At 39.7% G+C, this 16,318-nt stretch overlaps 1 protein-coding gene across 3 annotated transcripts in view; it reads right to left on the bottom strand.

Moving 5' to 3' along the window:
* Positions 1-9,104: 9,104 nt before the first annotated feature.
* Positions 9,105-16,318, bottom strand: part of DOK5 (docking protein 5) — a 122,488-nt gene continuing 115,274 nt past the window's right edge. For all 3 annotated transcript variants that reach the window (XM_073682761.1, XM_073682759.1, XM_073682758.1), the window contains exon 8: positions 9,105-12,616. In XM_073682761.1, coding sequence (XP_073538862.1) covers positions 12,552-12,616 — 65 coding nt within the window. In that variant the 3' untranslated portion in view covers positions 9,105-12,551. The remainder of the gene's footprint in view (positions 12,617-16,318) is intronic.

Below are 16,318 nucleotides of genomic sequence, written 5' to 3'. Positions count from 1 at the left end.
GTACACTGCCCTGAGGCTACACTCCTCCCGTGGGGAGTTGTACTACACTCTGCTGCACTCACACCAGCCTCAGCGGTCTGCCCTGCAGCGGCGGTTCATCCTGACCGCAATCCACGGGTGGCGTAGTCGGACATTAAATCATAAAAACCCCATAAATAGACTGCCACTGGTTTGACCACCCTGAGCCACGGGACCTGGTCGCCGCCTCGGTGACTACAACCCCCAGCATCCACAAAAAGGCCCGGTTCCGGGTTCCCCACACGGCCCAGGGGGCGCGTCATAAACAGCTCTGCAGACTCAACCATCTGTTCTACCCCATACTCAGACGGGCAGCTGGAGACTTGGGACCTGTGAGGAAGCAACTGCGATTGGGGTGACACCTCTGAGGACTGGAGTATTTGTGATGTTGAAGTTGAGGTGGAGGAGAGCCCACTTAAAGGAGCACTTGATATCCGTTGAAGCACCTGCTGTTTTTGTGCCTCATCTGGAATTTGTAGCGATTGGCGTGGCCGTAAGAAAGGGATCTTATCACATTGTCCGCTAAAAGAAGTAGACATCTTAGTTTGGCTGGAAGATGGTCTTTCTTCTGCAGATGTTACTGTTGCTTTAACACCTACCCCACGGACACAACCTTTTTTTCCCTTCCCAACACGCCTATTCCCCTTTCCACCAGCAGCAGGCCTTTTTCCACTCATTTTGGTGGTTAACTAATTCACAACTCTGGAGTTCTTTGCACAAAAAACAATGGATGGGAACCGAGCAGAGCTGAGTGGCCAAACTGTGGTATTAGCCCAAAAGTATTGGCTGGGTTAGATGCAGATAAAAATTATATTGAATTTGCAACCTGGTGGAGGTTAGTATAGATGGACTAATAGAACAAGTCCCACACACTGCTACAAGCCGAAATATTTTTTCAGAGCTAGATGCAGAAAAAAATGATATTGAATTTGCAACCTGGTGGAGGTTAGTATAAATGGACTAATAGAACAAGTCCCACACACTGCTTCAAGCCGAAATATTTTTTCAGAGCTAGATGCAGAAAAAAATTATATTGAATTTGCAACCTGGTGGAGGTAAGTATAGATGGACTAATAGAACAAGTCCCACACACTGCTACAAGCCGAAATATTTTTTCAGAGCTAGATGCAGAAAAAAATTATATTGAATTTGCAACCTGGTGGAAGTTAGTATAGATGGACTAATAGAACAAGTCCCACACACTGCTACAAGCCGAAATATTTTTTCAGAGCTAGATGCAGAAAAAAATTGTATTGAATTTGCAGCCTGGTGGAGGTTAGTATAGATGGACTAATAGAACAAGTCCCACACACTGCTACAAGCCGAAATATTTTTTCAGAGCTAGATGCAGAAAAAAATAATATTGAATTTGCAACCTGGTGGAGGTTAGTATAGATGGACTAATAGAACAAGTCCCACACACTGCTACAAGCCGAAATTTTTTTTCAGAGCTAGATGCAGAAAAAAATTGTATTGAATTTGCAACCTGGTGGAGGTTAGTATAGATGGACTAATAGAACAAGTCCCACACACTGCTACAAGCCGAAATATTTTTTCAGAGCTAGATGCAGAAAAAAATTGTTTTGAATTTGCAACCTGGTGGAGGTAAGTATAGATGGACTAATAGAACAAGTCCCACACACTGCTACAAGCCAAAATATTTTTTCAGAGCTAGATGCAGAAAAAAATTATATTGAATTTGCAACCTGGTGGAGGTTAGTATAGATAGACAAATGGAACAAGTCCCACACACTGCTAAAAGCCGAAATATTTTTTCAGAGCTAGATGCAGAAAAAATTATATTGAATTTGCAACCTGGTGGAGGTTAGTATAGATGGACTAATAGAACAAGTCCCACACACTGCTACAAGCCGAATTTTTTTTTCAGAGCTAGATGCAGAAAAAAATTGTATTGAATTTGCAACCTGGTGGAGGTTAGTATAGATGGACTAATAGAACAAGTCCCACACACTGCTACAAGCCGAAATATTTTTTCAGAGCTAGATGCAGAAAAAAATTGTTTTGAATTTGCAACCTGGTGGAGGTAAGTATAGATGGACTAATAGAACAAGTCCCACACACTGCTACAAGCCAAAATATTTTTTCAGAGCTAGATGCAGAAAAAAATTATATTGAATTTGCAACCTGGTGGAGGTTAGTATAGATGGACAAATGGAACAAGTCCCACACACTGCTAAAAGCCGAAATATTTTTTCAGAGCTAGATGCAGAAAAAAATTATATTGAATTTGCAACCTGGTGGAGGTTAGTATAGATGGACTAATAGAACAAGTCCCACACACTGCTACAAGCCGAAATATTTTTTCAGAGCTAGATGCAGAAAAAAATGATATTGAATTTGCAACCTGGTGGAGGTTAGTATAGATGGACTAATAGAACAAATCCCACATACTGCTACAAGCCGAAATTTTTTTTCAGAGCTAGATGCAGATAAAAATGATATTGAATTTGCAACCTGATGGAGGTCAGTATAGATGGACTAATAGAATGATGCTGTGCCCAAAAGGTTTTACTTCACTAGGTGTAGTAAAAAAATTTGTATTCTATACACAGGTGGTGTAGCTTGCAACACAGATAGGCTACTCCACTGACTAACACACACTGTAAGAGGCCAAAAAGGATTTGCTTTGCTAGATTTAGCCAAATGCTGTGAAAAAAACTTGCACAGCACTGGTACAGACGTGCCTGGCAAAAACTGATAGGAACTGATGTAACTTAGTCCTGAAAAGGACTGCAATTACAATTAGTCTTTACTCCCAACCTATCTATTTAAGAGCACAGACCTGCCTGATAAAAGTCGTAGGAAATGATGTAACCTAGTCCTTAAAAGGACTGCAATCACAACTCCCAAGCTATCTGTAGATTTGTGCGAAAATTGGCTTGAAATTAACAAAGTATAGCGCACACAGCAACAGCGGTGCCGTCTAACACGCAGCTGCAGCAGTGAGAAAATGGTGGCGACGGGGAAAATGGCTGGGTCTTATAGGGCAAGGACATGTGACATACACTGCCAATGACACATGCCCTTGCTTGTGTGAAAAAAAGCACTTCGCTCCGTGTGTGCGCTGCTGATAGGCTGACAGATTGCACCTCCCCACTGTAAATGCGGGAAAGAGAAAAAAAAATGGAGATCTTCATTATTCCTGCAGAGATCCATCCCCTGCCCCTCCCCCCACCCCGCTGTACACTCAAACTGCGTATTAACATTAATTTTCATCATTACTGAGAAAAAATCCAGTTATGATTTTGGTGCACGAACAGTTATCGAACATAACCTCGAACAGCCGAATTATTTTCAAATTGTTCGTGTTCGCCGAACGGCTCGAACACCGCCCAAAACAGCTCGAATTTGAGATTGGCGAACAGTTCGAGTAGAACAACGCTCATCTCTAGTCCTATGTCATGGGTCTTCCAGCAGGACAATGACCCCAAACATACTTCAAGAAGCACCCAGAAATGGATGGAAACAAAGTGCTGTACAGTTCTGAAGTGGCCAGCAATGAGTCCGGATCTAAATCTCATTGAACACCTGTGGAGAGATCTTAAAATTGGGAGAAGGCATCCTTCAAATATGAGAGACATGGAGCAGTTTGCAAAAGAAGAGTGGTCCAAAATTCCAGTTCAGAGGTGTAAGAAGCTGTTGATGGTTATAGAAAGCGATTGATTGCAGTTATTTATTCCAAAGGGTGTGCAACCAAATATTAAGTTGAGGGTGCCAACAATTTTGTCCGGCCCATTTTTTTTTTTTTTTTTTTGAGAAATTATGTACAATTTGCCTTTATTTATCTTTTTTGTGTAGTTCCAATAAACACAAAATAATCATGTGTATAACAAAACATGTGTAATTGCAATAATTTCCTGGGAGATATACTTCATTTTCTGGAAAAATTTCAATGGTGTCAACACTTTTAGCCATGACTGTATATGAGATTCTTGCACATAGGAAGCAGTATTATAGTAGTTATATTCTTGTACATAGGGGGCAGTATTATAGTAGTTATGTTCTTGTACAAAGGGGACAGTATTATAGTAGTTATATTCTTGTACATAGGGGGCAGTATTATAGTAGTTATATTCTTGTACATAGAGACAGTATTATAGTAGTTATATTCTTGCACATAGGGGGCAGCATTATAGTAGTTATATTCTTGTACATAGGGAGCTGTATTATAGTAGTTATATTCTTGTACATAGGGGGCAGCATTATAGTAGTTATTTTCTTGTACATAGAGGCAATATAATACTATTTATATTCTTGTACATAGGGGGCAACACTATAATAGTTGTATACTTGTCCATAGGGGCAGTATTTTAGTAGATATATTCTTGTACATAGAGGCAATATAATACTATTTATGTTCTTGCACATAGGGGCAGCACTATAATATTTATCTACTTGGCCATAGCGGCAGTATTATAGACATTATAAGTATATTCTTATACATAGGAGGCAGTATTATAGTAGATATATTCTTGTACATAGGGCAGTGTTATAGTAGATATATTCTTGTACATAGGGGCAGTATTATATTAGTTATATTCTTGTACATGGGGCAGTATTATAGTAGCTATATTCTTGTACATAGGGGCAGTGTTATAGTAGATATATTCTTGTACATAGGGGCAGTATTATAGTAGTTATATTCTTGTACATAGGGGCAGTGTTATAGTAGATATATTCTTGTACATAGGGGCAGTATTATATTAGTTATATTCTTGTACATGGGGCAGTATTATAGTAGCTATATTCTTGTACATAGGGGCAGTGTTATAGTAGATATATTCTTGTACATAGGGGCAGTATTATAGTAGTTATATTCTTGTACATAGGGGCAGTGTTATAGTAGATATATTCTTGTACATAGGGGCAGTATTATATTAGTTATATTCTTGTACATGGGGCAGTTTTATAGTAGCTATATTCTTATACATAGGAGGCAGTATTATAGTAGCTATATTCTTGTACATAGGGGCAGTATTATAATAGTTATATTCTTGTACATAGAGGCAGTATTAAGGTAGTAATATTCTAGTACATGGGGCAGTATTATAGTAGTTATATTCTTATACATAGGAGGCAATATTATAGTAGATATATTCTTATACACAGGGGCAGTGTTATAGTAGATATATTCTTGTACATAGGGGCAGTATTATAGTAGTTATATTATTGCACATATGTGGCAGTATGTAGTTATAATTTTTTGCATAGAGGACAGTATTATTCAGTTTTCATCTTGTACAAAACATATATTTTTGTTGCCCAGTTTTATGCCTTAGATCTTTCATTCTTATATAAAAGGTAATTATTGGCTCTCAGCAAATTCATGTTACTGTTACTTCCCAGTTAATTACAGTACTGATTCCCAATCATTTGTGGGTGGCTTCTTGCCCTGTGTTCAATGTCATTCAGTAATTATGTCTCATAGTTGAATATTATGATGCTTATCCTTAGGGTGACTCATTGATTCATTGCCAGAGTAATTGTTTAATTGAGTAATATCAATAAATTGTATTTTGTGATGCAAAATATCATTCAAAAGTTGATATTACAAGATATTATTAGTTGTTAAATAATTATATGTCACAAGTGGTGCATTGTATGAATATCAAGTGTCATCTTGCCATGTTTCATAGAAGAGATCAATTGCAAGCTATGCTTTTTTGATCTGTGGTATACATGTAATTCTGATACTACTGCAGCCATGGTAAGGAAGGTCCAGGCCGGGCACTAGATCTGTGCAGAACAGTTGTTTTTGAGCTGTTACAAATTCAGAAGTCTCAGCATGACCGGGCCTGCAGATATAAGCCGCATTTGATCAGTTCTCGTATTATAAGGATTATAACCGGACGTGACAATATGAACATGCACAAGACTGATCAAAACTACAAAGTCCGTAATAGATCCCACCACAGAACATTTAGTTATAATAAAATATATTATAAAGTGTCACAAAATAACATGTGTTTACAAACTTCATTTTGTACTACAAATAGTACGTATCGTAGAATCATAGAATGGTAGAGTTGGAGGGGACCTCCAGGCTCATCGTGTCCAACCCCCTGCTCAGTGCAGGATTCACTAAACCATCTCAGACAGATGTCTGTCCAGCCTTTGTTTAAAGACTTCCATTGAAGGAGAACTCACCACCTCTCGTGGCAGCCTGTTCCACTCATTGATCACCCTCACTGTCAAATAGGTTTTTCTAATATCTAATCTGTTTCTTCTCCCTTTCAGTTTCATTCCATTGCTTCTCGTGTTTTCATGTGCAAAAGAGAAAAAGAGTGAGTCCTCTACACCGTGACAGCCCTTCAGATATTTGTAGACAGCTATTAAGCCTCCTCTCAGTCTTCTTTTTTAAAAGGTAAACATTCCCAGATCCTTTAATCGTTCCTCGTAGGACATAGTTGGCAGTCCGCTGACCATCCTGGTAACTCTTCTCTGAACTTGCTCCAGTTTTTCAAAATGTGGTGCCCAGAACTGGACACAGTATTCCAGATGATGTCTGACCAAGGAGGAGCAGAGGAGGATAATTACTTCATGTGATCTAGACTCTATGCTTCTCTTAATACATCTCAGAACAGTCTTTGCCTTATTTGCTGCTGCATCTCACTGTTGACTCATGTGCAGCCTGTGATCTATTAGTATACCCAAGTCTTTTTCACACATGATGTTGTTTAGTTCTGTTCCTCCCATTCTGTAATTTATTTTTTGCCTTCCTTGCCCAGATGTAGAATCTTGCATTTCTCCGTTAAATACCATTCTATTAGTCGCTGCCCATTGTCCAATCTTATCTAGATCCTTCTGAATCCTTTCTCTGTCTTCTCTAGTGTTAACTATCCCTACTTGCTTTGCATCGCCTTAAAATTTGATTAGTTTACCTTCAGTTCCCTTATCTAGATCATTTACAAAAATGTTGAACAACACTGGGGCCAGGACAGAGCCTTGTGGTACCCCACTATTCCAATTTATTATCCATTTATTATCACTGTTGCTGCTGCAGAACCTCTTGATGTCTACCTCAGCTGTTGGTTTAAAATTCGAACAAGACAAAAAAAGCCACAGAAAAGATAGAAATTAAAAAGAATTGTGTGACATTTAGGTTAAAATGTGATCAGGATGTAATTTATTTTAAGAAATCAGTGGAAGATTTAAGTAATGATGGCAACAAGATGATCCAAAGCCAAAGATCGCCTGAGAAAAGAACTCTGAGATTGGAAATGGAGTGAATGTTAAATATAAAAGAAATCCTCAATTGCAGAATAATTTATTATCTCCAGATCATGCAAATCTTCTCCCACATTACTGATTGCAGAATTTTGCTCCTCTACTTCCTGACTGGTACATGGTGATATATTCTGCAGAGTATTACATCACTGACCCCTATGGATATTTGCAGAACTTTGCTCTTCCCCCTCTATAATAGTAGGGGGAGGGGGGCAGAGCAGTGTTCTGCCGATCTATAGAAACGTCAGCGATGTCCAAATCTCTGAAACATATCACTATGTACAGTGGGGAAAAAAAGTATTTAGTCAGCCACCAATTGTGCAAATTCTCCATCTTAAAAAGATGAGAGAGACCTGTAATTGACATCATAGGTAGAGCTCAACTACGAGAGACAAAATGAGAAAACAAATCCTGAAAATCACATTGTCTGATTTGGAAAGAAATTTTTTTCAAATTTTGGTGGAAAATAAGTATTTGGTCAATTACAAACAAGCAAGATTTCTGGCTTTCACAGACCTGTAACTTCTTCTTTAAGAGGCTCCTCTGTCCTCCACTCATTACCTGTAGTACTGGCACCTGTTTGAACTTGTTATCAGTATAAAAGACACCTGTCCGCAACCTCAAACAGTCACACTCCAAACTCCACTATGGTGAAGACCAAAGAGCTGTTGAAGGACACCAGAAAAAAAATTGTAGCCCGGCACTAGGCTGGGAAGACTGAATCTGCAATAGTCAAGCAGCTTGGTGTGAAGAAATCAACTGTGGGAGCAATAATTAGAAAATGGAAGACATACAAGACCACTGATAATCTCCCTCCATCTGGGGCTCCACACAAGATCTCACCCCGTGGGGTCCTAATGATCTCAAGAACGGTGAACAAAAATCCCAGAACCACATGGGGGGACCTAGTGAATGACCTGCAGAGAGCTGGGATCAACGTTACACAGGCTACCATCAGTATCACAATACGCCAGGGACTCAGATCCTGCAGTGCCAGACGTGTCCCCCTGCTTAAGCCATTACATGTCCGGGCCCGTCTGAAGTTTGGAAGAGAGCATTTGGATGATCTAGAAGAGTATTGGGAGAATGTCAAATGGTCAGATGAAACCAAAGTAGAACTGTTTGGTAGAAACACAACTCGTCGGGTTTGGAGGAGAAAGAATGCCGAGTTGCATCCAAAGAACACCAAACCTACTGTGAAGCATGGGGGTGGCAACATCATGCTTTGGGGCTGTTTCTCTGCCGAGGGACCAGGACGACTGATCTGTATACATGAAAGAATGAATGGGGCCATGTATCGTGAGTTTTTGAGTGCAAACCTCCTTCCATCAGCAAGGGCATTGAAGATGAAACGTGGCTGGGACTTTGAGCATGACAATGATCCCAAGCACACCACCAGGGCAACGAAGGAGTGGCTTCGTAAGAAGCATTTCAAGGTCCTGGAGTGGCCTAGCCAGTCTCCAGATCTAAACCCTATAGAAAACATTTGGAGGGAGTTGAAAGTCTGTGTTGCCCAGCGACAGCCCCAAAACATCACTGCTCCAGAGGAGATCTGCATGGAGGAATGGGCCAACATACCAGCAACAGTGTGTGCCAACCTTGTGAAGACTTACAGAAAACGTTTGACCTCTGTCATTGCCAACAAAGGATATATAGCAAAGTATTGAGATGAACTTTTGTAATTGACCAAATACTTATTTTCCACCAAAATTTTAAAACAATTTCTTTCCAAATCAGACAATGTGATTTTCAGGATTTGTTTTCTCATTTTGTCTCTCATAGTTGAGGTCTACCTATGATGTCAATTACAGGCCTCTCTCATCTTTTTAAGTGGGAGAACTTGCTCAATTGGTGGTTGACTAAATACTGTTTTTCCCCACTGTATCTGTTATTCTATAGAAAGTTTCAAGGCTAAATACATGTTAAATCTGCTTCTTATGCATGTGAATCCAGTTTAGAAGCATCAAAGATACTTATTTCTGATTGATTTCATATGGAAAATATGAGGATTTGCACCATTGAATGACAATAGGGCTAAGTCTCCTGCAGATCAACTGCAAATCCAAAGGAAATCCACGGGTCAGTCTTAGATTTCTGCTGTGGAAAATACGCATCAGATTTTATTTTGTAATGCAGAATCTCTGGTCTGATGACCTGTGGACCTGCAGCAGCTGGGATTTCATGCTTTAATATCGTTGTGTGAACACTTCATCAGGTTAGTATAACCTTTATTTTATTTCTTTGTTTTACCACATTGTTTTACCTATTGTGTTTTTCTCTGTTCCCTAGATATTTCCTATGAATGGGGTATGTTCACACATGTCAGATTTCTGCAATGATTCTGTACTTAAATATTTTTTAAATCTACCTACAATTCATGAGAATGGGATTTAGGCAACCTTGTTCACATGCATTGGAAATTTTCCTTAAGGATTTTTGATCAGCCTTGAAAGAAAATCCACAATGAAATTAAAAAGCATACAACTGTATATATTTTGAATGTTAAAACGAATGTATCATCAGAAAATGAACTAGTGTTTTAATCAGGTTTTTGTGTTAAATGTATTTCTTCAAAACAAATTTGCAGAGTTATTTTTTTCATATCACAATCTGTTTTGAATTTTCACACAGACCACTGAGGTTACTTTAGGCTTGTACTTCCTATTCTTTATAAAAAAAAAATCAGCAGGCGCATTATCATCAGAGGCAGGATTACAATGACAGATAGCACCACTGTACACAGCTAATAACACAGGATCCACCATTCACAATAAGAGATGTCACATCTTCCCCTGCTCCCCCTATATTCCCGATGCAATATTTGGACCAGGGCCCTCACCTCTATGTTGGTTAGATGTAAGGGCCTTAGTAGCATTCTAGATTCTATAGACATACCTGTAAGTGTCTCCATCATGGCACCTTCAGGTAATAATGTCCCTCATCCTAGGCCCCTTTTTGTAATAATATCCCCTGTCCTGGGCCCCATCCTGTAATAATATCCCCTATCCTGGGCCCCTTCCTGGTATACTGTCCCACATCTTATAATAATGTACGTCATCCTAAGCTCTTTCCTGGTATAATTACCCCTATCATGGACCTCTGTCTGGCATGACATCCATCCTGAGCCCCTTCCTTGTATAATGACCCCTATCCTGGACCCCATTCTGGTACAATGATCCCCATCCTGGTACATTGACCCCATTCAAAGCCCCCTCCATTCTGGTATACTGTCCCCCATCTTATAATAATGTACGCCAGCCTGAGCCCCTTCCTTGTATAATGACCCCTATCTTAGACTCCATTCTGGTACAATGACCCCCCATTCTGGTACATTGACCCCATCCAAAGCCCCCTTCCTTATATAATGCACCTAATTCTGGTATACTATCCCCCATTTTATAATAATGTCTGCCATCCTGGGCCCTTTCCTTGTATAATGACTCCCATCCTGGACCCCATTCTTTTATAATGACCCCCATTCTGGTACATTTACCTCTATCCTGGACCACTTCCTTGTATAATAATCCTCATCATGGGCCCCTTCCTGGTATAATGACCCCCATTCTGGTATAATGACCCCATCCTTAGCCCCCTTCCTTGTATAATGACCCCCATTCTGGGCTCCTAACAAAACATAAAACAAACAAAAAATAGATTCTTCTTATCTTTTTCCGCTCCCACGACATGCGGTGTCCTCTTCTGTACCTGACTTCAGAGAGCCGATGCGGCAGTGCATGCCATCACTGCCATGCTCTGCTCTTGACTAATACGCTAAGGTCAGCTGCCGGCTTCTGATTGGCTGGCTTGGATGTACATCCAGCTGAAGCTAGAGTTGGCAGGCCCCCCACATGCCCGGTCACAGTCACACGCTCTGCAACCATGACTGCTATGCCCCTGTAGGGTTGGAGTAAGTCTATTGTTGCCAATGTACATGTGAATTAACTCAAGGAACAGGAAGTGTGAGCTTGAACTAACTCCACTCTTTAAATACTACTTAATAATACTTCATAATGATATGAAAAAATAAAAAAAATCCAATTAGAGCTAAACTTGTGTGAATCCATAGTGCTATATTCTGCAAATTATTGCTTTCTCCCTTACAACCTGGCCTCATCCACACTTCAGGCTCTGGTATGTGTTGTATTAAAGAGAATCTGTCAGCAGTTTTTTTGCTATGTAATCTGAGAGCACCATAATGTAAGAGCAGAGTTCCTGATTACAGCGATGTGTCACTTACTGGGCTGTATTTTGCTGTTTCAATACAATCAGCATTTTATTAGCAGGAGATTATCAATACAGTACAACTGGCTTCATGCCTCCAAGTCCAACCACATCTCTACCATTGATTAGCAGCTCTCTGTCTGTATAATGTACACAGAAAGCTGTGGTGTGGGTGGTTTATACACAGCTCAGCATTCACAGCTCTGCAAGATCTGCAGCAAAGAAAACTGTGATTCTATAACAACTGCTGCACCAAGTAAAGTAAGTGATACATTGCTTCAATCAGGGTCTCTGCCCCTACATAATGCTGCTGTCAGATTACATAGCAAAAACCTGCTGACAGATTCCCTTTAACATATATCCAAAATGTTCTACACCAGGTCTTTGTCTTTTTTTGTTCAAATAGAAGACAGTGAGGTAAGGAGACCCATCTGTAAAAAGCCTAAAACTGCTCATTCAGGATGGTCATTAGCTTCATAAAAAAATTAAAAAGGATTAATTTTCTACCATTCATAAATTCTGAAATTTCCTCAATTTGAATTTTAGCCATTTTAGATTTTCTCCACAGCAGAAACATTTCACCGATCCAGGGATTTAGAGACACGTGGGGAAAAGGATGATGTGTATAAAATAACCAAGCAGGGAAATACAAAAGGATAAGACTCAGACCCCCCAAAAATAACTTAAAACAAGAAAATGCAAAAGTGAAAATCATAGGTTGCTCTCCAGCTCATGTGAAATTACTCTCAACAGTATCTGATAGAATGCTAGGAGTTGTAGTTCCACAACAAGCAAAAAAGTCACCGGATTACACTACTTGATATGAACAGAAGATATTTCATTACCAAATAAGGTCAAAATAAAAAAAAAAGTTCTTCCTAAATGTTTAAAGCACAGTGTTGGTGAGAATAAAAAAAAGTTGCATTTTTGAATATCTAAATATCCGGGCGGATGGTTGGCGCCGCTCGTCTCGTCGGTCACAGGAGATAAGTAGTTCGAGCTTTCTCTTTAGTTCCAAATAGTTTATTGTTAAAGTGTAACCAAGAAGTCCACATCAGCGTCTGTCAGTGCTCAGACCGGTACGTGGGAAATGTGTCTGTCCGGTGAAGCTTCTGTGGATTGGAGAGGTCTTCTCACCAAGAGGAGACAGAAGAAGAAAGAAAAATGAAAAAATTACCTTTTTTATCATTTGATTTGGACAATAACGTGAGAGCTGATGTATTTCAGAAACTGTATTCTAGATATTCTCAGAATTTTATAACATTATTTCAGACATCCAGATATCTTGGCACTGACTTATTATCTCAGGCATGTTCTCATATCCGACAGTTACACATTATCTCAGAAGATTCTACTATTAATATTATCTAAGGATACCATATTATTATTTGTGACAGCTAAATATTATCTCGGGTCTTATTCCTGATATCTAGATATTTGGACGCTGGCTTATTATCTTAGACACGTAGATATTATCTCACGATACGATTAAAATATCAGACATTTACTCATTATCTCAGAATATTCTATTATTGTCTCTGACATCTACGCTATCTCAGGTCACTAACACTAACATTTTATTTCAGGCGTCTTAGGATATCATATTATGTCAGACAACTAGATTTTATCTTGGGATACTGACTTATTGTATCAGACATTTAGATATTATTTCAGGGCACTGACTTATTATCTCAGAAATCTACATATTTTTTGATACCTCATTATTATGGACAGCAGCTAGATAATATCCATGGGCACTGAGTTTCTTACTTAAAACATTTAGATTTTATCTCAGAGCATGGACTTTTCATATCAGACATCTATGTATTTAGGCACTGACTTACATCAGACATCTAGACATTATCTCGGGCAAAAAAAACTGAAAAAAATTAGATGTTTTTTTTTTTTTTAGATATCTCAGGATACTACACTGCTCAAAAAAATAAAGGGAACACTCAAATTCACATCCTAGATCTGAATGAATGAAATATTCTCATTGAATACTTTATTCTGTACAAAGTTGAATGTGCTGACAACAAAATCACACAAAAATCATCAATGGAAATCAAATTTATTAACCAATGGAGGCCTGGATTTAGAGTCACCCCCAAAATTAAAGTGGAAAAACACACTACAGGCTGATCCAACTTTGATGTAAAACAAGTCAAAATGAGGCTCAGTCTGTGTGTGGCCTCCATGTGCCTGTATGACCTCCCTACAATGCCTGGGCATGCTCCTGATGAGGTTGTGGATGGTCTCCTGTGGGATCTCCTCCCAGACCTGGACTAAAGCATCCACCAACTCCTGGACAGTCTGTAGGGCAACGTGACATTGGTGGATGGAGCAAGACATGATGTCCCAGATGTGCTCAATCGGATTCAGGTCTGGGGAATGGGCGGGCCAGTCCATAGCTTCAATGCCTTCATCTTGCAGGAACTGCTGACACACTCCAGCCACATGAGGTCTGGCATTGTCCTGCATTAGGAGGAACCCAGGACCAACCGCACCAGCATATGGTCTCACAAGGGGTCGGAGGATCTCCTCGGTACCTAATGGCAGTCAGGCTACCTCTGGAGAGCACATGGAGGGCTGTGCGGCCCTCCAAAGAAATGCCACCCCACACCATTACTGACCCACTGCCAAACCGGTCATGCTGAAGGATGTTGCAGGCAGCAGATCGCTCTCCACGGCGTCTCCAGACTCTGTCACGTCTGTCACATGTGTTCAGTGTGAACGTGCTTTCATCTGTGAAGACCACAGGGCGCCTGTGGCGACTTTGCCAATCCTGGTGTTCTGTGGCAAATGCAAAGCGTCCTGCACGGTGTTGTGCTGTTAGCACAACCCCCATCTGTGGTCGTCGGGCCCTCATACCACCCTCATGGAGTCCAGTTTCTAACTGTTTGTGCAGACATATGAACATTTGTGGCCTGCTGGAGATCATTTTGCTGGGCTCTGGCAGTGCTCCTCCTGTTCCTCCTTGCACAAAGGCGGAGGTAGTGGTCCTGCTGCTGGGTTGTTGCCCTCCTACGGCCCCTCCACGTCTCTTGGTGTACTGGTCTGTCTCCTGCTAGAGCCTCCAGCCTCTGGACACTACGCTGACAGACACAGCAAACCTTCTTGCCACAGCTCGCATTGATGTGCCATCCTGGATGAGCTGCACTACCTGAGTAACTTCTGTGGGTTGTAGAGTCCGTACCACGAGTGTGAAAGCACAACCAACATTCAAAAGTCACCAAAACATCAGCCAGAAAGCATTGGTATTGAGATGTGGTCTCTGGTCCCCACCTGCAGAACCACTCCTTTATTGAGGGTGTCTTGATAATTGACAATAATTTCCATTTATTGTCTATTCCATTTGCACAACAGCATGTGAAATTGATCATCAATCAGTGTTGCTTCCTAAGTGGACAGTTTGATTTCACAGCAGTTTGATTTACTTGGAGTTATATTCTGTTGTTTAAGTGTTCCCTTTATATTTTTGAGCAGTGTATATTATTTTGTCAAATATCTATATATGATCTCAGGCCACTGATGTTTTATCTTAGACACCCAGATATTATTTCATAGCACTGACTTATCATCTCAGACATCTACATACTATCTCATGATACTACAGTAGATTATTATGTCAAGCATCCAAATATTAATGTAGGCCAATTACTTTTTATCTCAAACAACAAGATATTATATAAGGGCACTAACTTATTATCTCATACATCTACTGTAGATGTTATGTCAGTATACCGACTTAATATTGCAAACATGTACATGTGTCAGGGTACTAACTTATTAAGTCAAATGTCTAGATATTATGTCAGTGTACTGACCTATTATCTCTGATATCTATATATTATGTCAGGGTACTGACTTATTATTTTAGACATTGAAATATTATTTCAGCGTACTGACTGATTATTTAAATCATCTAGATATTACTTCAGGGTACTGGCCTATTATCTCAGACATTTAGATATTATGCAGGGTACTGACTGATTATCTCATATATCTATATATTATTTCAGGGTACTGACTTATTATTTCAGACATCTATATATTATCTCATGATACTAGCTTATTCTACCCAATCTGGTAGATAGTGTCAGAGTACTACTTTATGATTGAAGACATTTATATACAGTAATGGCCGAAAGTGTTGGCACCCTTGAAATTGTTCCAGAAAATGAAGTATTTCTCCCAGAAAATTATTGCAATTATACATATTTTATTATGTTTATTTCCTTTGTGTGTATTGGAACAACACAAAAAAACAGTGAAAAAAGGCAAATTGGACGTAATTTCACACAAAACCCCAAAAAATGGGCCTGAAAAATTGTTGGCACCTTTCCAAAAATGTGGGTAAACAACTTTGTTTCAAGCATGTGATACTCATTCAAACTCAACTGTGGCAAGTAACAGGTGTAGGCAATATGAAAATCACACCTGAAACCAAATACAAAAGGGGAGAAGTTGACTCAATCTTTGCATTGTGTGTCTGTGTATGCCACACTAAGCATGGAGTACAGAAAGAGGAGAAGAGAACTGTCTGAGGACTTGAGGTCCAAAATTGTTGATAAAAATATCTACAATCTCAAGGTTATAAGTCCATCTCCAGAGATATTCCTTTATTCACGGTGTGCAACATAAGAGATTTACAACCCATGGCACTATAGCTATTATTCCTGGATGTGAACGGCAGAGAAAAACTGATGACAGATTGCAACGCAGGATAGTCCTGATGGTGGATAAGCAGCCCCAATCAAGTTCCAAGGAAATTCAAGCTGACCTGCAGGCTCAGGGTGCATCAGTGTCAGCATGAATTATCCATCAACAT

This window comes from Phyllobates terribilis, unplaced genomic scaffold, assembly GCF_046119375.1.
Source record: "Phyllobates terribilis strain yellow unplaced genomic scaffold, ASM4611937v1 Scaffold_5__5_contigs__length_657084704, whole genome shotgun sequence".
NCBI lineage: Eukaryota > Metazoa > Chordata > Amphibia > Anura > Dendrobatidae > Phyllobates > Phyllobates terribilis.
This window is presented reverse-complemented; position numbering and strand designations above follow the sequence as displayed.